The sequence below is a fragment of the Acartia tonsa genome, chromosome 1 (assembly GCF_053477335.1).
Source record: "Acartia tonsa isolate MP-2025a chromosome 1, ASM5347733v1, whole genome shotgun sequence".
NCBI lineage: Eukaryota > Metazoa > Arthropoda > Copepoda > Calanoida > Acartiidae > Acartia > Acartia tonsa.
In genome coordinates, this window is record NC_137260.1 from 33,647,383 (window position 1) to 33,675,009 (window position 27,627).

Here is a 27,627-nt window from a genome sequence, read left to right on the forward strand (position 1 = left end):
ACACATGCCAATTTTCATAACAAAATTTGGATTAATTGATTATGGGATGGTTGCATTAACTCCCCCCCCCCCTACATATGTATGAGAGTTTCCTTATGTCTCAATTTACTAATTAAAAGTTGTACAGTACAGTTGTACAGAATATTGCAAGATTTTTTTAGTAAAGTCTGGTAATTAATTTGCCTAAAAATAGATAGCATAGAATTATCTGAATCAGTGACTTGCTTAAATACACCCTCCTTAAACACCCCCAACCCCACTTTATTTTAAGGGGTGTAAATTTATTTCCTTTATACCCCCTTGGAATTTATAGAGGGGTGTATCTGAGGGTGTAGGCTCTTGTCAAGAGGGTGGACATGGGTGGACACCTAGGGAGGTGTATCCATCCCCCTTAATTTTACAAGGGTGGTGTAAACAACCCCTATACCAACCTTTTGCACGCCTTTGATCTTAACTATACTTTTAAAGTACATAAAGTTGTAAATTCAGTAACTATTCTACAAAAATTATCTTCCTAAATTGATGTATGATTTTCAGGGTAATCTCCGGTGGACTAAACATTAAAATTTTATGGAAAAAAAGATATCTTTGGAACATGCATGTCTTGAAATTATCCCCCCTTTGTACCCAATACGCATTATTAATTCTAAGTGCGTCAATTTTGCGTTTAAAGATACCCTTAGTTTAAGCATTAATTTCTCCAAAAAATGATGAAAAAAAATAAATTTTTTTTTGATAAAATGATAAAAGTATATGTAAAATGAAATAACCAGCAAAAAAAATTACAAAATTACGTTAAATAGAACGAAAATTAGAGCGTTTTGTATGCCTTATAAAATGCGTATTTCTCATGAAAATTGTAACGATCTAGTGTGTTGAGTAAAATATTTACAAACTTCCCGCTTTTATAAGTAGCTAGAGCCTTTGTGGCTTTCTAATTTCTGGTTTGTTTTAAGGCTATTTTCCAGGGTGTCGGAGCCGTTTAATTTTGATGAAGCTCCGGATCCGCGGAGCCGTATCTGGAAATACGGCTCCGGCTCCGGATCCTACATACCTTAAAATTAATATATCAATTTTTGTTCATTATTGAATTTGATAAAATAAAAAAATAATTTAAAATATTTTGCTTTTATTTGATTAAAGCTATATAAAAGTAGAAGGATGTGTGTCTATTTGTTAAGTAGCAATAGTTTTTCAGTTTATTATATGGAAATAGACCGTTGCCAAATTATAATATTACTTAAAAAAAATCATTTTTAGCTAATCTGGAGCCGGAGCCGTTTTTAACGAAAAATACGGCTCTGGATCCGGCTCCACCAAAAATGTTGCTGCTCCCGGCTCCGAAACACTGCTATTTTCAAAGAGTTTTTTCTTCAAACAAAAAAAAACAAGAAAATATTAGGTACCTACTCTACTAAAATGTTTTTTTTTGTTAGTTAAAATTTATATTACAGGTCAGAGTATGGATATTTTATGGGGCACCAGATAAACTGAATGATATAAAGAATGCTATTGCTCAGGGTAATCCCCCAAACATAATTTATCTGTATGAAAAATAATTTCTCCCAAATTAATTTGACAAACTGACTGACGGATATTTAAATTTAAGTACAGAACAAAAACAAAATTATATTTGGAATAAGTATATAATATATATTAATTTAAAATTAAACTTGTACAAATTAATAAATAGGAAATTTATGGTAAATATTTTGCATTCTTCTGCAGCCAGTCAGATCTGTAGCTGTTCAAATCTTTGGATATCCTAAAAAATATAAAACATTTTCATAAAAGGGTAGAGTAACAAAAATTATTATATTTAATGGTAAAAGTTATAATTTTGTGAAGAATTTTATTCAACAAGGATTTAATTTTTAGTTACTAGATTTAGGGACGACTGTCTACTGCTAATTGTTAACTGTGTCTCTGAGCATTAATTTATACATGTTGACAAATTACACGATTTCAACCGTTGTATAAGGATTCCAGTAAAAATTAGGTATTTTTTTGAAAGTGTGTAAATTTTGTAATTATAGGCAGAAATTCCATAGGTACCTCATTTAGATTTTTAGTTATTCTATATCAAAAAGTTAATTACTGAATTACCCTTTAAATGGATACATGGACGATATGGTACATTATTAAATCTCTAATTAACCATTTCTTAGATAAAAACTCAATATTGAGCAACCTGTTCTCAGGCAATTTATAACCTGTAATTTTTTTTCTGCACAAAATAATATTAAAAATATTGCAACTTATTGAACGTTGTTATTATGGTTATTGTACCTAAGCATTTTTAAAAAATACACTGATGCAAATTGGGAATAAATATTACCTCACAGAGTTTTGACGTTTTTCCTTACAAATGTTAATAGCCAAATTAACAACTTTGTGGGGTAGAACAAGTCCTGTAGCACGACCAAGACTCCTATGAAATAAAATACTTTATTAAGATTGAATATAGGTTGATAAAAGTCTTTTTTCTTCATTTGTGATCAAGATTCAATAATAATACCGAAACTATTAGACATAATCGTGATTGCTTGTTAAATCAATAGTGAAGTTTTTTGTTTGTCTGTCAAGATACCGCTGAAAATTGAACCGATTTACTTCTTCATTTAGTTTCCACCCCACCCTCTCCCTTCGACTAAGTACAGCAGCTGCTAGTATTTTATAAAGTACCTTTTTTGTTTATCAAAAGTATAAACCGGGTAGAAGGTTGTTGATGAACTCAATGCATTCTGTAGCTTGAAGAACCATGGAAGAGCTGGGCTGTGTCGGTCAATCTGTACACACAACACACACGTCTTGCCCACAAAGTCGTGCAGCGTGGGCGCAAATATTCCTCTCATACACGGGAATATTCTAAAAAATATTCTATAAATATCAAATTAAAATAAAAAGAGGGGGATAGCTTTTCGGGTAATATTCTCTTAGAAATTTTTTTTCAATTTTGAAAATTTGAGCCCCCCTTCCCCCCTGACAGCGACAACTCTGGCCGCAGCGCTCGGCTCCCTAGCCTAAAACCTAACCTAAAATAGTTGTCGCTGTCGAAAGGAGGGGGGGGGGGGGGAATTGAAAAAAAACCCGCCGCTTTTCGTTTTTGGTCTATTGGGTAGGTACTAGGTACAACATAGGGAAAAAATACCAACCTCCTCTATTTTCAATTTATTCAAAAAGAAATAAGGGTGTGTAACAGAGCTCAATAGATGAAAAAGCACCGGTGTCCTGGATAGGAAACAGGTTTTTTTTGACATACGTCTCACAAGACCTATGTAGCCATGACCAGGAGACGATGACGGTTCAGTACATGACTTTCGTTAAATCACAGCTGATCATTTTTGTGGATTTTTTTGAAAAATACTTTTACACCCAAATTTTCATAGTTTTTCCCAAAAAAATCAATGAATTTTCTCACATTTGCAGCTTAGTTAGCCTAAATTTACGCAAGAAAAGTATGGTAAATACAGCTGAACCTAAAGACTGTGTTATCATCAATAACAAAATCTTTAAGAATCTAAGATTTGTAGTCTAGAAATGAAATCAGAGTTATTTGAAGTTAATATTTGAATTGATGTCTAAACAGCTTTTGTAATTATCTTTAAAAATATTTCATGTTCCTATTGCATGCCTCATGACATAATATATTGTTAAAACATAGTTTCTGACTGTGAAAAGACCACTCTCTGTGGTTCCACTCATGAAGTTAATACAAACATGCTTCAGAAACAGCAATGATTCTGTTCCAAGTTTTCCTTGAAATATTAACAAGTTATCCTGCTTAATATTGGTTCCTGGCTGATTTAATGTCTCAACATCAAAGCAATATCTGCTTGGGGTATAACTTATGTCCATAAATACCATTTATACAAGGCTACAATTAAAAATACTACCAGTCCCTGGTTCAAAAGAGCTTGCAGAAAGTTAGTATAGATGGTCTTGATTGAGTCTCTGCCCTTTGTACACACTGGTTGTCTTTACTACTTATTAAATGTCGTAGACACTCTTGTTCTTTGAAGCAAGAGAGTTTCAAGTGGTTCAAACTGTGTTATTTAGATTAAGTAAAAGTCTTATCAAGGTTTTCATAGGTGAACCTACCTTTTTGTGAAAGAAAGTTGAGGGCAAAAAAAATTTAGTTTCTTAGTCAAAGGCAAAGTCTGATAGATTGAATCATGTTGAAGCCAGGTGAAAGCCTATGGAGGCCAGAAGCAGTTCTGACGTGCAAATTTATTGTTGAACATTAATTCAAAATAATTAACTCTTACTCAATTTCTGACTAAAAATCTTTTTCCATTGATTTTGAAAGATCTTGTTATAGGTGATAGCACAATCTACAGTACAGCTGTTACTTATAATACTTTTCTTGCATAAATTTATGCTAACTAGGCAGCAAATGTGAGAAAATTGAGATTTTTTGGGGAAAAACTATGAAATTTTGGGTAAAAAAGTAATTTTCAAAAAAATCCACAAAAATGATCAGCTGTGATTTAACAAAAGTCATGTACTGAACCGTCATCGTCTCCCGGTCATGGCTACGTAGGTCTTGTGAGAGGTATGTCAAAAAAAACCTGTTTCCTATCCAGGACACCGGTGAAAGCTTCCAAAAGTTTTCAAAGATAGTTTGCACTGAGAAAAATTGCCTTGTTTGGACTCCTAATTTGATTTCACTCAAATATTTAATTTAAAAAGCTACCTGATTAAAGTCTGCTTTACATTATGAACTGTTGACAGAGTTTTCACTGTTCTGAAATAAAAATTAATGAAGATAATGTGTGAAGTGTTTTATATTTTCCAGTATTTAAATATGTAAGTCTTATTGAACTGATAATTTCTAAGTGTTTTATCCATAATGTTATGAAGGAAAAATGATTTTCACGGCTGTTATCTAAGATAGACAACTAAACATAGGCTATACAACTTACTTTGTCCGTTTATCCATCTATGATTTTTTGAGCTTCGCTATTTATGAATGTTTTCTTCTTTTTTTATTTATAACCGACCCAACAATTTATCTATTACTAGCGATTACTCTCCTATAGGCTTCTAGGTACACTTGCGGGAAGGAGGGGGAGTTAACCTTCAACTTATCAAAATAAGGGGGCGGATAATTTTTCTATGGGTGATATCTTTTTAGAGAATGTAAGAACCCTCTGCCATAATAATTATATGCCTTTCCAGGACTCTTTGAGAAGCTTCACTAAAAAAGTAGGGGTATAGTCCTTTCCACGACATCCCTCCATAAGGAGCGATTCTTTGTATTTTTAAAATGGCTTTTTATAGGTTATTTTTGGTTAGGTTAGGTTATATTGTGTTAGGTGATTGCCCCAAAGGGTTAGGTAATTGGCCCCGCAGGGGCTAGAAATAGGAGAAAAGATGCTGTGAAAAATACGAAGAATCGCTCCTTATGGAGTGATGTCGTGGAAAGGACTATACCCAAAAATAGAACCATATTGCTTCAGCCATTAGCGAGATCTTTCGTTACACATAGATAGACTAAAAGACAAACATCCTGTTACTTTCAAATGATTACCTGGTTAATTGATCTTGTTCTGCTTCTTCTTGTAACTCCTTGATATTCGCAATAATAATAGCTATGATCATGTTTGCTATAGTTATTGTCACAAGAAATATAAATCCAACTAATAGAAGTTGCACCACCCCGTTACTTCCTCCTACAGCACGCACTAAACATAATAGTTATTGTTACAAACAATTATCTAACACATCAAAAGTTGCACCAATTCATTGCTTATGAGCTATGATTCTAAACAACCAAAAAGTACTGAATATGTCCAAACTAATTTCTGTTTTTTAGCTCATTTTTGTGTTTCCAACCTAGCTGTTGAAATTCCTTTCATTTAAGAAGCAAATTGTGTTCTATATATCCTATTTTTTTATACCCATGCTTCTCCACTCCCATTCTTACCTGATTCAAATGTAAAGTTATAATCAAAGTTATATTCTCCCGCCATCATATTAATCATTTTCAGGAATGATGTAAAGGCGTTGTCAAACACAGCATGTTTCCTTAAAAAAAAGTTATTGGGAGGTTTGAGAACACTACATTACATTACTTAAGGAAATAATAAAAAAAATACTTAAAAAATTAAAAGATAGATACATTTTTAATGTTAACCAATGGATATCCTAGTTTTTACTGTTAATTTTGTTAATAGTAAAACTGGCAGTAAAGAAAAAAACATTATTGTTTTTAACAACAAACCTCTTTTGTTTGTCATGGAATTGAAGTAAAATGTAAAACAAAAGCTCACCTCAAAGCCAGATGGAATGACAAAGCAAAGGCCAATAATATCGTTGTAAACATAAGCAGGGATAAAACTAGCTTCTGGAATACTTTAATGGCCAGATTTATGTAGATTCCAATACTTGGCAACTAGTACAGATAATCAAAATCAGATTTTAGTTACAATTTTTGGATTAAGGAATTAAAAGTAAGTAAAATTATTTTAAGAGTAAGAATGTACATATCTGTGCATAAAACAGTTTGTTATGCAAAATAAACTTTGAATCTAAATACTTTGGAAAGTTTTAAATTCCATAGGTATATGGACATATACAGATCAACTTGGAATTGCATTCTCACGGAATTGCTTGACCTGACAAATTGCTACCTATAAGATAGGTTAATTTAGGTTAGGATGGGTAAGTTAAGAATTTTGAGTCATATTGATAAATATATTATCTATTATGATTCCTTAGCAAAATGGAAGGTGAGCCCGAGCCAACTGAAGAACACTGTTACAACTTGTAGGATTTCATAGAAATACACATTCTCTAAAAACAGATGATAATAGTTATTTCTCACATCGTATTATAAACGGCTTTCCGCGGATATAGAATGTACAATTATGAGATTAAAACTAGGTTTTTTAGCCCCGAAGTGACGAAGGCACCGGCTAAAAAACTGGTTTTAATCTTATGATTGTACATTTTCATATTCGTAGAAAGCTGGATATAATACGATGCTAGACATAGCTTTTTCGTATGGATGAGAACCGGTTTCTATCCACCGGATTCGAATGAATACGAGAAAATTATTTCCGTAGCCGCTTAGCTTAATTCTTAATTCAGTTACGGTTACGAATTCTTCTTTTTGGAAATGTAATGTAATGTTATAAAAAAAAATATTATATATTGTACATGATTTACTTTGCCTCTAGCTTGAAGTGTATGAACGTACATATCCTTATCATAGAGTAGCTACGGCATTATTTATATAACGTACTTACCTGGATAATATGAATACACAAAGGCCTGACACAAAATTGTGAGAAAAATAATGAACATCTCAAAAATATTTTCAACAGATTTAAAGTAATCTCTTCTCTGGGCTTTCAACTCCAACAGTTCTCTAAACAAAAACAAAAAAATATTTAAAGGACACAGCTAATTTTCTGACAAACTATATAAAATAAGATTTGATTAAAGGTTCAAATTGTCATGGCATAAATGGGATTTCGGTGGATTAAATATGACTTAGCCCGCCACTCTTTCACGTTAGCTCACTTTGTCCAAATGTCTGTCCGTCAAAAAGTGAATGGAAAAGGCAAGATTTAATGGGAGAAAATGTAATCATAGCGGCAGTATGAGCTTGTATTTTCATTTGTCCATCGTTTTGTTGATCTTTTGTTAAAATTGTAATTCATTTTGGAGTTTAGCCTGTACTATTCATTGGTGTTGTCATTTTTTTGGTTGTTTTTCAACTTTTAGAATTAGCTACCAAAATATTAAATAAAAAACATACCTAAGAACAAAGATGACAGACAGAAAGATGGTAAAATAGTAGAGAATAAAGAAATTATCAAATTCTTCAATCTTTGCTTGTTCACTGGATGTTTCTAGAACCAATGGCACTAGGGTGGCTGTTATGTTGTTTTCTGTCAAGTTTTTAACAGTTTACACATTTTACGCTTATTTGATATTTTAGGTCATTAGGGAAATATGTGATTTTTCAGTAATATGTCTGCCGTGTCTGTACATGGTCAAAACGTGCAGCCATTTGCATAGATAGCCCAATAAAGTGTTTTTTTTTAATCCCAATGATTAAAAGTTTACTAATTTTCTATCAAACTAAAGATTTTTTTGATAATTAGAGCGGCTGTGCACAAAAGGCCTCACTGAGCATCTTAAAGAGCCAACTTTTCAAGGAACAATTTTTTATCCCTCCCAATTTATAAATAAACAAGGATGACAACATACATAAAAGCGAAGCACTGAAACGGTAGGACAAACAGACATTAACACTTGTATAGTGTCAGAACTGAATTATCATAATATAAATGTATAGAGTCAAAGCAAAATTGTAAGTAAATTTGATGATAAACTGCTTGACTCAGGATAATGTTTATGGACATACTTACATTTTTAGGACTTGATTATAGAGTTGCTTCGCTTATTGCATTATACTTTGTTGTCCCAGGAATCAATATACCAAAAATCAGATCAATCGGATGATTAGATCACATAAAAATTTGTTGTTAAAAAAGTAAAAAAATCAACATGTTTAAAATGGACGTACGGACATTTTGGTGATAATTATTTAGTTGCTACGCTTTCTAAATCGTACCTAACTATTAAAGAAATCATTATGCAAAATTTGAAATCGATAGGACAATTCTAACATGCCTAAATTACCAAAAAAAGCTATCCGTTACGGACGGACGGACCGACCCTAATTATAGAAAAGCTTCACTTTTAAAAAGACCTAATACTATTATAACACTAACAATCCCTGAAGAGATATTCAAATCCGATCAGCGGTTAGTGAAATATTTTGGAATATATTGTAAATGTAAGCACACTCAGTCATCCTGCCTCTTCTTTTAGATAAAGGAATCAATTTCACAATAAAGAATAGACAAATTTAAATGTGTAAATTCCCTTCCTGAATACCCATAAATATATGGATCTAATAAACTTGATGTACTCCTAGAGAAGATTTTTAAATTATAATCTATTTTTTCTAGAAACGTTAAAAGCAAAGAAAGTAGCACAATATATTGAAAAAGACTGCTTTTTGACTTACAGAAAAATTAGCGCATTTTTTAATTTGATGATAATTTGAAAAGCCGCCTTGGTATATACTGCCATCCTTTGTACTCAAGATAATCTCCATAGTTGTTTATCACATAGTCAATAAGACCTTTTTTTATGAATCATGTTTTTTTGTATTTTTTTAGGATTTGTATTTTGATACTTTAATTTGAAAGAATCTTCGGGTATAGTCGCTTTCGTGACCACGCCTCTTAAGGGGCGTTTAGTCGTTATTTTTATAGTAGCTTTTAATAGGTTATTTTAGGTTAGGTTAAGTTAAGCTAGGTGATTGCCCCGCAGTGTTAGGGAATTGGCCACGCAGGGTTAGCGCTCCCCGCAGGGGCTAGAAATAAGAGGCGTTGTCACGAAAGGGAATATACCCGAATCTTCTTTATAAAGACAAGCTTACTATCCTGTTAAACTTTATTTTGTTATTTTGTCAGCAAAATACTATAGTCTTAACTGGCATTGAATAATGTTACTTTGAATAAATGTTATACATCACTTCTTGTATAAAAAGCCATTTTGTCTACAATTAGTGACATTATACAAGCATGGTCTTAAAATGTCTGTCAGTTTGACCACTTCAAATTGTATGTCAATATGCTGTTCCATGTTTAATAGGGACTTTACTTAATTTACCCAAATAATAATCAAACTTAAAAATAAACATTAATTATTCCTTTTTCCACCGGTGACAATTGTGGCACATCTGGTCCATCCAGGTTTGGGGTACTGTAACTGATCACTAACGTCAGACAACTTTAACATTTTCATGTTGATCAAAAGTAGTGTTTTGCAATAGAAATAATTTAATTTTGGAACCATGTCAAGAATAGACTTTTGTCAGAAATTTGTTGGAGCTATTTTAAAAATCAGTATTGTTTTTTAACTGCAAAAAATTACAAAAGAACAATTATGAAGCACAGAAAAAGGGGGGTGTTCGGTGTTTCAATAAAGAGGGGGCGGGGAGTTGGATTACATTCTGATGTATGTCGAAAAGTTTATGTTATTCGTGGAGGTCTCCACACCACCCTAATTTTTTGGTGGGTTTACTTAGCCCAATATCCTCTGGACAAGACGTCCTGGATTAATAAGATGAATTTGCTAAACTTTGTTTATGATCGTCCCTTCTGACATGCCAAAGTCATACAGCACTTGTGCTACTAATTCATTTTAAAAGTTCTACTTTTGTCAACAATCCTGATGAATAGAAAGTAAATAAGAAGATCCAGCAATATAATATTCTTACACACATGCCATTTCATTGATTGGAGAGATTCTAAACCAATATTCAGGTTCATTTATAAATGATAAGGGGAGGATGGGTAAGGTAAGAGATATCTTCCAGCAAAGCTGCAGGTGCAGTGGCAGCTAAATATATTAAAGGCTTGGTTCATGTCAAAATGTAAATATGAGTTTTGTAAGAAACAGAATTGTTCTTTATAAGTAACATTATCTTTGCATTATGAACATAAATAATAAATTTCCATAATGCAGGAATATCTATGTATTTTTTGTTACCAATACACATAAAAAGATTCAATTGAACTACGAAAAAAGTTGCAAATAAAATTTAAAATTTCATTTTAATTTTAAAAAAGTTCTCGAGAATAAAATTAGGTAACACACTTAATAAACAATTTTATTATGAAAATGATAGAAAACTACGCTATCTTATGGAAACTAAATGAAACCATCCCTGCTATTGGAGATTGCAATAATTTTGCATGGTTCATAAGTCTGTGCAAAAACAAAGATTCACCATCTGTTCTCAGGTTACCGTCTCTATCCTAAACAAATTTTTTTTTGTAAATGCCAAATTTTTAATAAGATCGATTACTTAGCTTATCTCTATCATTCTTTTTTTTACTTTTATTTGAAATATATTCATTTAGATTGATATATTTGCATATATACTTGGTAGAATCTTAAATACTTTGTAAGAAGGACTTTAGTCTTTATTAACCCTTACAGATCTGGGGGGGGGGGGGTCATATTGACCCCCCCCCCTCTAGTTTTTTCAATGTCATTTTTTTTGTAGGTAAGATAGAGAGTTGTGACTTCATGACTTTTTAAGTTTAGTAATTATACGTCGGCAAGAGTTGATCTTATAAGGATATCTGGTCTGTGTCGGTTGTGGCGTCCGGTCAAAGTCGGTTGGGTAGCACCAAAATTAGAAAAAAAATTCTAAATAAGTCCTAATTTCTACATTATGACTTTTGTGTATAAGGTAGAAACCTAAATTTTTTTTGGTGAATACTTAGATATCAATGACCTTCTGGGAAAAGTGGTGTTATGACCGTTTGACCGCTCCCTGACCGACATTATGACCGATTTTTGTCCGGCTTTTACTACAGACATATATCATGTATATCGTGGCTTCTATTACAGCTAGAGACCTATAATTTTTTTTGGTAAATCCTTGAGCAACAATAAACAGATAGAAATATAAATTGGCGGCGCCAACCGCCATTTTACCGCCGTAACCGCCGAAAATGGCGGTTTCCGTTATTTGCCGTTTTTTGGCGATGATCAAAAAAAGTAATTTTTTTGTTATGAAAAATAAAAGTTCGTCCTAAAATTTGGTCATCCTAGCTGCAAAATTAGCCGCTCTACAGCTGTTTTAAAATTTAGCGGCTGGCAGCTAAAAAGCGGCTAAGGAGCGGCCTGACTGCTATGACTAGAAAAAGTAATTTTCTCTAAAAATACACATGAACCACCAGAAAAATTTTACGTCTTTATCTGTAACAGGAGCCGAGATAGAGGGGGGGGTCAATATGACCCGATCTATTAAGGTGGGAATTGGGGCCCGATCTGTAAGGGTTAATATATATTTAACAGTTAGGGAGTTGAATCCATTTTTATAGAAGCAGAACTATAATCTATGATTATGGTTTGGACCCTCTAAAACTGTTATCTACCCTTCCACTTTCCCCTCTCTTGGTGAAGATATCTTCAACGCCGATACGATTTTTGAAATTTAAGATTCCACTTTTGCCTCTCTTGGTGAAGATATCTTCAACGCCGATACGATTTTTGAAATGTAAGATTCCACTTTCAATAGAGGCGAAACTGGAATCATGGTTTACTTTTTTAATATCTATGTTTCTGTAATCTTCCATTCCTTTTTTAACATCGACATAATAGAAATGTACCATACTATTTCAAAATTATGTCAATTGTGAAAAAAAGCATAGATTTTATATATAATTTAAACATTGTTATATATTCTTAATTAAATAAACAAAACATACAAAGAGCGTATATAAAAGATGTTTTGTTTATTTTAAAAGAATACTTTAAAAAGGGTATCAAATGAGTATTCAAAATTTAAAAAGTCGTTTATTAATTAATTCAATTGTATATATTTGTAATTTTTTTGTTCAATTTATTTCTTCTTAATATTTCCCTAGTAATCTCTCACCGTGTAAGTAAGCACTAAGAGATTAATTGCTTATTTAATTGTGCATTTTTGTGGTAAATTACTGATCAATTACTGAACAATTTGGTCTGATTTGTGAGTTAAAAGTGGATGGAGTAAATAAATCCTTAGACATTTATAGTAAAAGTTGCTTGTATCAGTTGTATCATCTCTGGCCACAGCGCTCGGCTCCCTAGCCTCTAACCTAACCTAACCTAACCTAAAATAGTTTTTTGAAATTTTGAAAATTTGAGTACCCCCGACAACAAACATTTCTTGCCGCAGGGCTCGGCTCCCTGACCTATAACCTAACCTAACCTAAAATAGTTTTTTGAAAGAAGGCGTCTTAACTTTTTTGCTTTTTATTTAAGATAGCTAGCCGGTTCTTTTAGTAAGTAATAGAAGTAAAATAGAATTCAAATATGCAATCAGTTTTTTTAGTAGACCTCTTATTTTTGAAGTAATTTAAGTTTTTTAAACAAATAATTAAGTCAGTTTTAAGGTACTAAAACGCAACAAAATAAAAGAAGAAAATTGCCAGTATGAACAAAAATAGTAAGATCTTTAATTTGACACCTTACTTTTAAAATTCTGTTGAGTAATTATTGAAAAAATCTATTTTTTTAACTTCGGTTTAATAAAAACTTTAAACCTAAATATTTTCTCCAACAGACATAAAAAATATGGGTTCATATATACCTTCAGAATCAGAAAAATATTACGAATCCATTCTAAGCAAAATTGAAAAAGTTTTATAAAACTATAATAAAAAATATAAGTTTATTTTAAGAATCATAATTTTGGCTTTAAAGGGCTGACTTGAACAAAACCTAAACAAATGTACATACACTGTAACAGATATTTTTTTAACACAAGAAACAATAAAGCATTTTTAACTGCATTGTTTTGAAGTTTATAAACAGACGGAAGCATATTTGTTCATACTTTTTCATTCTTTACATGTTATGTAAGTATCAATATTTTTATTGTTGTATCTATTGTATATGTTGTATTTACATTAACCCTTTTTTTTTGTCAATTCTATTGGTTAAGTTTTGAGGTGAAGCTTCCTGATTCGTCAATTTTTGAGATTTTTGATTGGCTAGTTTAATAGTTAAAATTAAGTGTTGCCTGTAAAAATATAATATTTTAGGCCATTTTTATTTTTCTAAGTTTTTTTACTTTTTTTCAATTTTGCTTAGAATGGATTCGTAATATTTTTCTGATATATGAACCCATATTGTTTTTGTCTGTTTAAGAAAATATTTAGGTTTAAAGTTTTTATTAAAACCGAGGTTAAAAAAATAGATTTTTTCAATAATTACTCAACAGAATTTTAAAAGTAAGGTGTCAAATTAATGATCTTACTATTTTTGTTCATACTGGCAATTTTCTTCTTTTATTTTGTTGCGTTTTAGTACCTTAAAACCGACTTAACCCATTAGTGCCGAACCGGGTTTTAAAACCCGGTTCCAGAAAATGTAAAAAAAACCGGTTTTCGGCTTCATAATTGCATCATTCTCAGTATGAATCCTCCCTCTACTACCCTGGCTTTCATTTCCCCCTGGAGCAGGTAGTTTTGCTTACTTCCGTTTGCCGGTATAGATCAACAAAGTTTGAAAATCATGAAAATTCAAAATACCCCATCTAACTTTTTTGTTTTTATAGTAAAGTTGCTGATTTTTTTCGTTAAATCTAAAGTTTATTGACAAGTACATCTATTTGTGAATTCGTTTTATTTAAATTATTATTTTTTATATGATTTTTTATCGTTTTTTTACGCCCTATATAAGCCCGGTTCGGCATTTCCATTTGGAGTCTTAAATTTTTATTACCCGGTTTCACTAATAGATCTTTTTTGACAACAACAACAAAACAGGGTTTTTTTACCCGAAATCGCCGGCTAAACACTAAATTTGAAATAAATCACTTTGTATTATACTTGTAGCTCTATAGATTACATGAGGTTGTGTAGTTTTCAATTACGGATCGTATCAAAGTTCTAAAAAGTGTTCATCTCACTTTTGGCGTTCAAAAATTACATTTTTCGATTTTTGGTCGAAATAACCGGGTTTTTACAGCAAAACTGGGTTTTAACGCCGGGGGAAAGCACCAAAAACGGGTAATAATGCCTGGTTGGTATTTATGGCTGAGCCAAACCGGTTTTTTTTGCAACTTTCCTGTGCACGCCACTAGAGCAAAACAAAAAAATACGAATTTTGTTTTGACCATTATAAAGCTTCCCTAAAACTTTCAGCTCGATCGGCCCATAAAAGTGGCGCTCGGCACTAATGGGTTAATTATTTTTTTTTTTAAACTTAAATTACTTCAAAAATACGAGGTCTTCATAAAAACCGATTGCATATCTAAATTCTATGGACCATTTTACATCTATTACTTACTAAAAGAACCGGCTAGCTATCTTAATTAAATAAAAAGCAAAAAAGTTAAGCCTATAACCTAACCTAACCTAACTTAAAATAGTTTTATGAAATTTTGAGTACCCACCCGACAACGAACATCTCTGGCCACAGCACTCGAAATTTAAACATTTTCCGCCTCCCCCTTTTCTTCCCCTTTACACTCAATCCCCCCCTACTATTACCCTTGCCTCTGTATGTCTGGACGGGGCAAGGGAGAAAATGTCAAAGGAAAGTCTAGTTCACCAAGACTTTGCCTTAGATTGAATTCAGACTCTGTTAGGAGGGGGGAGGGGGGGGAGTACCCAAATTTTCAAAATTGGTAAAAAAAATTCCTAAGAGGATAATGCCGTTTCCTTTTATATACACAGATACCAAAAAATCCTGTCCAGTTTTTTCCTAAACAAAAAACTGGACAGGAATATCATTCTCATTTAAACAAAAACTAATTTTTATGCTAGTAAAATATGGTTTAATTTTGGTTTTTAAATTTCATTTATTTTCCTGGTATAATTTTTCTTTCTTTTAGTAATTAATAAAAATTATAAAATCTTCCAAAAAAAATTAAAAATCTTCTAAAATCATACCAGGGATATAAATGATCATACCCGGGAAATAAATGAATATTTACATCCACTATTTAAGGGGTTGTTTATATGGGAATGTGCATTTATTTCAAACCAATGAAAATTCAAACTGAAGTACAAAATAGAATCCAGAAATTTGCCTGTCTATTTTGGCTTTCATTGTAGGTGGATTGAATTTATGTAAAGGTAATTCTTATCTCAGGACTTTAAAACTGTAAAAATAGATTTAGATATATTTCAAATAGCTTAATATATTAGATTCAAAGGCCTTATAGATTAAATTAACTTTGGGATAATGGTAAAGGACAATGGAATATTAATTATCCTTGCCAAACCATTTCATTTTTATGTAAAAAGGTATGATAACCAATCTGCCATTGTCCTATCACTCTTAGATAAAGTTTAACTTTGGCCTATGTTATATGTTATAATACATACTTAAGACTTAAAACTTAATGTAATAAAAAGCTTTCACTTAAGCAAAGCTAAAGGGTGTGCAAAAAAAATGCAGACATTTTTGAAATTGAAATTGCGCGGCTTGTGTTAATAGTAGAAAAATGTTACGCATATCGTTAGAACCGTTAGGAAGTCTATTTTTTGATTTTGGTCTACCTGGTTTCCTCTTTCCTATGTGGGGGTTCCAAGTCAAGGCTTGATTGGTTATATCATCATGCCCTTTCCTTAGAGTGTGCCCCAACCATCTCCATTTTCTCTGTTTAATTGTCAGTTTAATGTCTGATATATCACTGCGCTCTAATTTATGAGCTATGTGGTGGAATGTCCCAACTGACTTAAAACTCAAAAAAAATTTCCACTTTTCTCACATTTATCAATACAGCTTCTAAACTAAAAATAGCACAAAAATCGTACTTATATTTTCAAAAAATAGAGCTTATGTCGGTTCTAACGATATAATTACATATACATAGCATTTTTCTACTATTCACACAAGCCAAGCAGTTTGAATTTTTTCAATGTCTGCATTTTTACACACCCTTTTTTATCTTTAATGATTTAATGCACATCCATAATGATGACGCACTAAATAACCCCTTCTGTAGATTAAAATTAGTGGTTCAAACGTTTATAAACACAATTTAATCAACCAATCAAAGCCAACGAATAAGAAAACGTTATTGTAAAACTTTGTGTACTATTGTAATAATCAGTCAATTGTCTCCTCCCTCTCTGGAAACAAATACTAACTAAGAAAGAATAAAATGCAATGGTACTCTACAATTCACTTTTCTGCCTGTCCGTCATTCTGTCCATGATTTTTTATGATTTTCCAGTATGTCTACGAAACCAATTAATATCTGCTGGATCAGACCCGTCTAATCCATACTTGAAACCATGTATTGTATTATATTATAGACATTTTTCTACAAATAGTAAACTAAAAAGTAGTAATATGAACACCAGTTTTGTTAGACTGGGCCTTTGCCCCTTCAGGACTAACAAAACTGGAAAACAGATGCAATTAACAATTAATCTTGTCTATTTAGTTTTGACAATGCCAGTTTTCATCAACCAATTAAGATTAAATAAAAGTAAACAAATTTATAAATCCAACAAATGTTTATAAAACTTTGGGTACTACTGAAATTTAAACCCTCTCTTATTTTGCTGAGAGTGAACATATTAAAAAGACATAGTTATAGAAACCTGCAAACCATAAGAGTGATTTTTTTAGACATACAGACTTCTACCAACCCTTTTGTAGAAAACGTCACTTAGAATCAATAACATTTTGTATGTATCTTATTAATTTATATTGTTATAACTCTTAATATAAAAAACTTTGTAAAATGTTTTAAATGGACATTCAGGACTTTCTGATAACGATTACAGGGTGCTACTGTCCTTCTCATTCTGTTTTCTCATGTTATTATAGAAAGAATTTATTTAATTTTTCGTCCATTTTCCCCTCCCTGTAGACAACTGTTATTGTACCCAGGGAGGTAGGGAACAATGGACTGAAATTACCTTCTTAGCTGGTCCAAAACCTCTAGGTTCTTTAATTCACGTTTATCGCCACCAGGGATTTAAAGGGATAAGACAATAGCCGATAAATGGATGTACATTCCCAAAAATACCCCTACTGTAATTTGCCATCAGTGGTTGAAACGTTTCGCCACTATACTAAATAAACAAACCAATTAAAATTCAGTAAAAGTACCCAAAGATGTTAAGCAAACAAAAATGAAAACGTTATTATAAAACTTTGGGAACTAGCAGAAAGAGAGGTGGACAATGGACTGTTTATTACACTAGTCCCCAAAGTTTTCTTATTGGCTGGCTTAACAACTTTGGGGACTTTTATTGGATTTTGAATGGTTAGGTTTTTAAGTACTAGCGGCTTCGCCCCTAGCCTCTAGATATAAAAAAAAATCTGGTGCTGCAACCATAATTTATGGGCATCACCAGAATTTTTTTTTGGGGGGGGAGGAATTTTCATTTTTTGGGGGGGGGATTGTCCCACCCCCCAAGAAAATAGCTTAAAACCACAACAAGACCAATAGGTATATACCCTGAAGAGTAGTATCTGTTCGGTTCAGTTGTTACCGAGATCTTAAGCAACAGACGGATGGACAGACAGACAGACAGACATGGTTCTACTTTGTATTATAGATAGTAGTGGTTAACCAACCAATCAAAATTCAGTAAAAGTCCCCAAAGTTGTTAAGCCAACGAATAAGAAAATTTATGTTTTGAGATTTCTAATATAAAATTTACTTTAAGATAAACATTTTCTTTAAAAAATTGTTCTAGCTTCAAAAAAAGGTAATTACATCCATTTAACATTTTAATTAACCTTAAAAAATAAAGTTGTTAAATGAAAGGGTGAAGTAAGCGAAAAATGAATTTGTCTCACTTAAAGTCGGAAATTTAGTATTAAACAGGAAACAGGCACAATTTTTTTTGCCATCTAACTCTAATAAGGGCAGAGATGATATGTTGGGGGGGACGGGGGGGGGGGGGATGGAGCGTTGAACGATAAAGGTCCGGAAATGGGCCTGATTGTTAAGTGTTAGCACCCTTTATTTTTAGGTTTTTCTTAAAAACTTCAAACTAATAAAAATATAAAAAAAAAACTAACTAATATGTACCATTTCTACTATGTCGATTCAAAGATATGATATGTTATCTTGAATGTATTATTCCAGTTTTGGCTCTATTGAAAGTAGAATGATACATTACTATTATGTCGATATAAATAAGGAAATCAATGTTTATGAATACGCTGATATGTAAACATGAATGTATGATTTCAGTTTCGCCCCTATTGAAAGTGGAATCTTATATTTCAAAAATCGTATCAGCGTTGAAGATATCTTCACCAAGAGAGGGGAAAGTGGAAGGGTAGTTTATAGTTTTAGAGGGTCCAAACCATAATCATAGATTATAGTTCTGCTTCTATAAAAATGGATTCAACTCCCTAACTGTTTAAGTTTGTTTTGTAACTGTGTTTGGGTATTATTGTCCTTTTTATTTTATAGTGATCATATGTATGTAAAAATAAATGCATAAAAATTGCTATGCCTTAAAATCAGATAAGATAATAATGCATATTAAAGTCAAGATTGTGTATAAGATAAAAATGTACTTTTTCTCTGCCATAATATACTTTAATTGAGTTGTTATAATATGATTTTAGACAGATTTAGATAACTTTTATTCTTCACGTTTCATAAACAGGACCGTTATCAGGTTTGAATCTCTGCCCAACCATTCAATACTTGAGATTTACCAATTTAGTATTCTACTTACTTGTTCCATGGCCAGAGAAAAGTCTAGAATGACTAAATTATCACAGATATCCAGAGAATCTTGTAGAAAAATCTCCAGGTTTTCCGAGTTGTCCTCCCTGGATTGAGCCAAGAAAGCATTCAAGTCAGGTTTACATCCTCGTTGGATCATTAACCTGACAATTGTAATATATATATATAATAATCATTTAATGTGATTTCAAAGAAATATAATTTTTCTCCACAACAACTGTTAAAATTTTTGTAGATATTTGAAAATGTAAGGTTTAATTAGGAATTTTCCTCATTCTTCTCTATATTATCCCTATATAAAAGTAACAGGATGTCTGTCTGTGTCTCTGTCTCCCAAGAGAAATCACCATTAGAAATTTTCTTTTACTTTTTCTTTAAACATACTAAAATAGTAAATGAGCAGGGGTCGACTTCCATCCGCCCCCCCCCCCTTATATCAAGTGCCTCGCTTGCCACAAATAAATTAACAATTTTAATACAAAACTTGCTGTATTTTGTTTATGAATGTTAGTCATAACTATCTCTTTTATAATTTGTTTCAGCATTACCACTGAGACTCGACAAAGTGGCTGAAAAATGAGCTGTGTGACGTCAATAGATCCATTTCTTTTTAAGGGGTTTCCTTTCCCACTTCTCCTCTCATCTCTCCCTTTTATGGCGTCACGCGGCTTTTTTTCAGCCACCTGAGGTCTCAAGTTAATTTGTATGTTAAGGGTCATACCTACAAATATCAGGAGTGGAGCAAAATTGAAGTAAACTCTCTCCACTTCTTTTCTTCTTGGCTTTGCTTTTAGAACTTTCTGTCATTCCAATATCTACCATAAAATAAATAATATAATAATCGATACCTTATTACTTGGATGTTACACAAGATTTTCGTGTATTCTCTTAAAGTGATGCTCGCAGATGGCTAAAATAACGATACGCCTAAGTTCATATTTGCACTTTAAATTGACAACAAATTTTCCCCTGTCAATATATTCGTTCAAATAATAATACAAATATCTTAAGCAGGTAAAATAGATTTTTATTAGAAAATTCCAGAAACACATTTTTTTTTGTAAAATTCTACCTGTAACATCGTATCCATTATTAGTGACTCCATTTGTTGATTCTCCATTTTGGTTTATTGTATCATCTAAAACAATTCTGTTTTAAAAGTGCACTAGGATCCGTAAGTACAGAAGTAAACTTTTTAAAATTAGTTTTCTTCTAGAATTCTGTACTTGACAATTAGCACTTGTCTATCAAAATTATATTTAATATTTCTTATTATTATTATGTCTCACAAATTTCTTAAAAATTAAGAAAATGTTAGCCTTTTAAATTAAAAATTTACCTAGACTGAAAAAGCTCTGTTGGTAGGAATCATCCCTAAAAAATATATATAATATTAACAATCTAATTATTCTAACTTTCTAACAATCCACTACACTTTCAAATGCAGTAATGACAGTTTTAAATCATAATTTCATTTAATTATGATCTTTTATCACTTATTTAAATTTTCATTCATTGCGTTTCATCTTCCTTTGGCGTTCACAAGTACCTTATCGACTATCAAACAAAACTAATGAATTAACCAACATATAACACCATCACTAAAAAATGTCTACAAATGCGATTTAATTTTTTTTTTATGTAAAAATAATGACTTGTACCTGCTACTGCTATTAGACGAATTAGATAGATCTAGGAACATTTGAACCAACTGTGCATTCCCAAATTTCAGGGAAAAATGAAGCGGTGATATTCCATCATTGTCCTCCAGGTTTTGTGGATCTTCATCTAACTAAACATTTTAAATATATATTTTACTTTAGGTCATTTTTACATTTATTAAGAATGACAAAATCCATATAAGCAAAGCAAAAATCATTGATGGAATTACGGACAAAGTGATTAAAAGAAATGTTCATTGGTCGTCAAAATAGATTTATAGATATGAAGAAGACTTTCATGTGTTTTAATATTTGTATTTTTGTAGCATGACTGACAGACGGACTAAGTACATTATATAATGGATGATCATTATTGGTATATGGAATCATCACTAAAAATTTAGCCGTAAATCTTGAATAGCAGCCGAAAAATCTTATACCCCATATCAAGTCGGGAATCAAACTGAGAATTTAAAAGCTTGGTTTATGAAAATTGTTTGCTGTAAATCTTACACCAGACATCCTAACTTTAATAAGGATATGACTTAAAGTTATTATATGTTAAATAATGGTAATGAAAATGTAATCCTTACCATGTTGTAGGCATCATAGATAATCTTAGCTGCTTCTGGATGCTCTTGTTGTTTGGCCGCCAGATGAAGTACGCACCTAAAATGGTTTGTGAGTTATTCAAGGATAAAAATAGCGCTTTTTATTTAGGTTTTATTTAGGGAGAGGTGGAGGCTGAAAATGAGTGGTCAAAACTTCCTATTTATAATACCCTTTTTTTCAGTCCGAATTGATTATTTTTGGCTGTCAAAACCTTGAAGTTACATGTAATATAATTAAATCTAGTTAAACAAGGATGACAACATCCAGGAATCAGTACTTCAAAAATCAGATCAATCGGATGATTATGTCACATAAAAAATTGTTGCTAAAAAGTTAAAAGTACGGACATTCTGGTAACGATTATAGAGTTCCTACGCTTTCTAGATCGTACCTAACTACTACAGGAATCATCATGCAAAGTTTGAAATTGATAGGACAATTCTAACATGCCTACATTAACGAAAAAAGCTATCCGTTACGGACGGACGGACGTACCGACCCTAATTTTAGAAAAGTTTCGATTTTAAAAATATTATACATGCATACCTTCCTTTAGAATCTCTGAAATCCAAAATTTCAATGATTTGAGCCCGGTCGAGTCTGCTTATCATTTCATTTAACACAACCTAAACAAAATTTAATTATTTAAACAAAATAAATCAGTTAATCTAAATAGTCATAAAAAGTTACAGATAAATTTGAAGACTGAAAATGTTGATGCCTGCTGGTAGGCGCGTGCACAAGATTTGTCAGTGGGGGGAGGGGGGTTATGTTATCCCATTTTTTTCATGCAATGTTCATATTTTTGTAAAAACTAAAATTCTTCATTTTAATCAAAATATTTGTTAAATTTAATACCTCTAAAGACTGGATATGATATTTAACAGCAAAATGAAGACAATTCCATTCCATGGTATCTTCCCAATCTATTGGTCTTCCTGTCTGTAGTGCATCAGGTGTGTCTGTCCTAAGATAAACAGAAATTTCGATAATGGTCCGTCTGAAAAATAGACTTTACAAAAAAACGAAATTCTTTCTCATCTTACTGTTAACAAATTTTGCGGGAACCTTAACCAACACCTTACCGTACTTATTTTTAAAAATGTGTCTTTGGAAACCTTTTTTATATTCTAAGATGATTTTCAGGCAAATTCTACCTAATGTAATTTAGCGGAGAAAGACTAAACTACATTACTTTTGTGTCACCTTTGAGGAAGACGATTCCCTTTTCTCCCATCTTTTTAAAAGAGATCTTCTTCTCCCCTTCCCTTTTCTTTTCAGGAATCGTCTTCCTCAAAAGTGACACAAAAGTTATGTAGCTTAGTCTTTCTCATTTAACGACATCAATGCATCAAAGTTAATTAATATCTGTCTGCATATGTTGGTGATTTTTACCTGAAAGGAAATCCAGCCGCAGCCCCACCAAGATTTATCATTGTGGATAGTTTTAGATTTCTCTTGGTGGGTGATATTGCCTCCTCCTTCTGAATTAAAGTTATCTCTATTAAGATCTCAGATACTATATTACTGCAGATTCTACAATTCGCATGGATATCTCTTAATTTTAAGGGTTTAGGCAATCAAATGTATGGAATTGCCCAAAAACTCCTCTATGTACAATGCTCCTGAAGGCTAGGGGTAATTCGTTTGTAAAATGCATGAACGATAGAAGTTTTAAACTGTGATTTTCTTTAATTAGAAAAAACACTTACCTTAACCGGTTGCATAATAGTCCGCAGGGCTTGATTAAGTCCATTTTTAGATAATAGATTTAATAAAAAGGAGACAACATCTGCTCTTCTTTCCATTATTGCATACTAAATGATTTTTAAAAATAAATCTAATAAAAGGGACATTTCTAAAAGAAGCAATAATAACTTTGAAAAAAAGTAACAGATAATAAAAAGTTTATATTAGCTCATTTAATTTTTAGATGTAGTGTGTCTGTGCATTGGTATAGTCGGCTCAATCATTTGCTAGAGCATTTGAATATATTAAGCTACAGTTGTGACATGTCAGGGTTATGGAGTAACTTTGCTACTAATAATAATATTACTTTGTTCAGATTAAATGTTTTACCTGTATTGCAGTGAGACTAAACTTTTGTCCAAACTCTCCCAGCCTATGTTCAAACGAATATGTTAAATTATTCTATAAAAAATTAAATAATATATGTGATTAGGCGAATAAATCTTTTGATTAGAAGAATTATGTCTATACAAAAACGATTTTCTTGGCTGCTATTTAAGACAGATTACTGTAATGTTTGTTAGATGTTTTCCCTGTCCAATATATAAATATTTTCTGTTACTCTATTACTCCACCCTCCCCCCTTCCGCGCCTGTAATGTTATTCCTATCTAGGTAAAATATACTTTACTTTGCTGATTTAGGTTTCTGAGATTTATTGTAACAATTTCTTTCTACAATATCTAAAACCCTATATATATATATGTATGATTGTTTTATTAGATTTGTTTCTGTGGCTGGCTACCTATGGATAATGTTATCCTTTTTATTTACCTTTTATTGAAGTGATGTTGAAGTAAGTCATCTTCTAAGTTAGAATCATTCTCTCGTCCAATCAAACCATCCACCTTAAAAATCATTAAATAAGAAACATCATAATAGTTATTTCTCGTATCGTATTATAAACGGCTTTCCGCGGATATAGAATGTACAATTATAAGATTAAAACTAGTTTTTTAGCCCCGAGGTGCCGGAGGCACCGGCTAAAAAAACTGGTTTTAATCTTATGATTGTACATTTCTATATTCGAAGAAAACTGGATATAATACGATGCTAGACATAGTTTTTTCGTATGGATGAGAACCGGTTCCTATTTACCGGATTCGAATGAATACGAGAAATAATATTAATAATTTATTATTTGAAACTCTCAATAAGGAATAACAGAAATAAGAAGTTGTATTGTATGTTGATGGTAACAGGGATCTAACGGGATAAGACAATCAACAATAAATTGATGTACATCACCGATGATGATAAACTAAATTATCCCTTCTATAGATTGAAATTAGTAGTTAAAACGTTTGAACACTCAACTTGATGAATTAATCAAAATTAAATAAAAGTCTCCAAAGTTGTTAAGCCAACGAATAAGAAAAAGTTAATATAAACCTTTAGGGACTAGTATAATAAACAGTCCATTGTCCACTACCTCCCTGTGATGGTTAAGTATTAGACACATAACAAATGAATAATGACCAATAATAAACAAATCATTTACCTCATCAGTGTTAGGTTTTAAATAATCACCAACATTTTCATCAACATTTTCTAGGAAGATATTAATACAAATTTATAGTAAATTAGAAAAAAAGCATAAAATAAAGCATATAATAATAAATTTGAATGTTCAAGAGACAACAACTGTTTATTTTCTTTGTCGATCTACTCAAAATTTTGTTACTATTAAGGAAAACACATAAAATTTTCAAAATAATTACATCTGTTATTTTACCTTTATAAGAATTGAGAAGTCTTTCCTTCCAACCATCCAAGTCAATCAAACTTCCTCCTCTCTAAATTTATATACCATTGTTTTGATTAACAATATATTTTACCCTTTTATTATATGAAGACTAAAGAGCCTCAAAGTCAGCTTTTGTATCCTTCACCCCTAAAATTACAATTACATATATAACAGGCGATCGAAAATATGACAAAGTTCCAATGAGTTAAAATAGGTCATGTTCAGCAAGCTAAATAAAAAGTTTCCGCCTGTAAGGAATGCAGAATCATACGTGGAACCTAAAATTGACGTGTACACATTATACATTATGAAGAATAATTGAAAATATTTACAGTTCTTACCCGGATAATATTTTCGAGTTGCGTCCAAGAATCAACATCTCTAAATAAAGGTTTCAAGATTTTAAAAATATTAGAATATAATTTATAATTATTTAGAAGAAAAGCATTCATATAATGAGTCAAAAGTGGTAAGTATTTTACTACTTTAAAGACAGTTATGAGTAAGCTTTATTGCTCTATTTTTTTAGAGGCTAAATCATGAAGACAAAAGAGGCAGCCCGTCCCACCAAATACCTGTTATAAGTTGAGCGTCTAGAAAAGACTGTTGAATCTACTTTTGCATCTGATTTCAATAATTGTTGAATCTTTTTCATTTTGATTCATTCTGAAAAATGATCTTGTGGAACAACTATTGTGTTTAAATGTAGTTCATAATGAAAGACAATGCTTTTATTAAATTCAAGCTTTTCTGTAAGCCAAAAATAATAATAACCCGAGAAAAAATGTTTGTATTCTTTTCTTTTTCAATTATATTGAGCAAAAAGGTGGTTTTAATTTGTTTACTTTATGTACTTATTTTTTATTTGTTTTGCTGTTGTTGTGCAGTTTTAGAGAAAGTAATTTTTTTTTATATTAGCAAAGCTGCTCTATTAATTCCAAATGTCCCGCTATCCAGGTTTTAGGTGTAAATAATTTCAATTTAAGATTCCAATATCAGTTGGTTTGTATAATTCGTGTTAGAGGAGATGGACTTAAGACAGAAACAGGGGTTCGTTGTTTGCTATCTTATATATATGTCTACCATTTTTCAAGAAGAGCTCCAGATTTTGTGCAAAGTGAAAATCTGTTTTATAACTCAAGTTATCCGTCTGCTCTGAACTGCAGTATATGTTATTTTAGTAAGTTGTTAAATACTGATTTTGAGTTGGTAATTTAAATGCATTTTATAATTATAATTAAAATTTTCTTGTTTCCTGTTACATTATGAGTAAATTGTAACCATATAAAAAAGTAAAATAGTGTCCATTTAAAATCCATAAAATAGTGAACAATTTTAACCCAATTCAATAATAAAAATTCAGGGGCATCTTTATGGGGTGAGGTGTAGGGTGGTTAAAATCAAAATTATATTATTTGTGGTTTCTAAAAAAATGGGCTCTAAAAATTTAAAACTTGAAAAATAGTTTTTCCCTTTTTTTTATTATAGTACAAAAATCAAATGGTATGTGGAGTGGATCTAACGTTTTTTTTGCAGTGAAGCTAGAATTCCTAAAATAGCTAAACTGTTAGCTATAAAAATATAAATTTAGTTAAAGTGTGAAAACAACTCCAAAAAAAATCTGAAAATAATGAGTCACACAAGATTGCAAGGTTTCTTAGACTTGGATGAGATGTTCCTTCTTTTTAGCCAAAAACATGACATTATAAAGAATGAGAACAGATGCAGGGAATCTTCATATTTTTGTTCGTTTTTAGACTCTAATGAAAATTTAACAATGTGGCACAAATTTAAATACAGCTTGACTGGTTCGAAACAACGATACAAGATAGCTATTCTAATGTCAATTACGCGTTAGAAAAGTTAAGTCTAGTTGTCGTTGAAATCATTAACACATTTCTTTATGTTTTTTTTCTTCAATATTATGAATTACAAGTTATACGCAGCTAATGCCTTTATGCACAATTGTCCGTGTTCTTTTTGATTCTCAATTGTTTTTATAATGAACCAAGGTTTTGTGTACTCAGTTGACATTTAGGGAAGGTCCTTGGGTTCATTTCTAACCTAAAATCACATCACATTTTCACGGTTATGTCAAGGTAATTATTTATTTTTAGGTTTGAAAAGGCCCTAGAAACCTTTTTAATTGAAAATTAGCAAGCAAATGAAAGTGTAAATAACCAGGTGAGCTATCACTTTGGCATATAAATAGCATTATACTAAAACCGCTCAAATCCGACTAGCTAAGCCAGACATCAATATTTCAAATTTTTAATATTTACGGTAAGACAAAAATATATACATCTAATAATCAAGATAGATTAATAATATATTTTTTTGGGCCAGTACAAAGTTAGCAAACAGTCTAATAACTGCAAAATGTAGATACATCAACATAGCCAAGTATCTAGACAAAATATAATATTTAGCGATTTTCAAAAATATTTTTCTGCTTCTGAAATTTGCATTTAAATAAAATGCAAACTGTTGATATTTTTACGGGAGTAAAGGCACACTAAATAACAAAATTTTCATGACGATGGTCATAAACTTTTGAGTTCTCATTATTATGTACTTTGTAAATTTATT

The 27,627-nt window shown here is 31.5% G+C and overlaps 1 protein-coding gene across 1 annotated transcript; it reads right to left on the reverse strand.

Annotated features, from left to right (window-relative positions):
* Positions 1-1,633: 1,633 nt before the first annotated feature.
* On the reverse strand, positions 1,634-25,718 carry LOC145317441 (uncharacterized). Its single transcript, XM_080158540.1, has 31 exons — positions 25,614-25,718; positions 25,380-25,419; positions 25,027-25,087; positions 24,793-24,842; positions 24,066-24,139; positions 23,623-23,665; positions 23,256-23,360; positions 22,939-23,027; positions 22,402-22,510; positions 22,090-22,169; positions 21,525-21,600; positions 20,932-21,062; positions 20,610-20,644; positions 20,343-20,408; positions 19,992-20,085; positions 19,260-19,413; positions 10,760-10,850; positions 10,261-10,339; positions 9,739-9,819; positions 9,097-9,165; positions 8,909-8,952; positions 7,769-7,901; positions 7,254-7,375; positions 6,719-6,798; positions 6,276-6,397; positions 5,930-6,030; positions 5,534-5,687; positions 4,697-4,747; positions 2,686-2,868; positions 2,339-2,431; positions 1,634-1,765 (listed from the first exon to the last, which is right to left on the reverse strand). The coding sequence occupies exons 1-31, from the start codon at positions 25,691-25,693 to the stop codon at positions 1,699-1,701; spliced, it is 2,757 nt and encodes a 918-aa protein (XP_080014666.1). The 5' UTR covers positions 25,694-25,718; the 3' UTR covers positions 1,634-1,698.
* Positions 25,719-27,627: the final 1,909 nt, after the last annotated feature.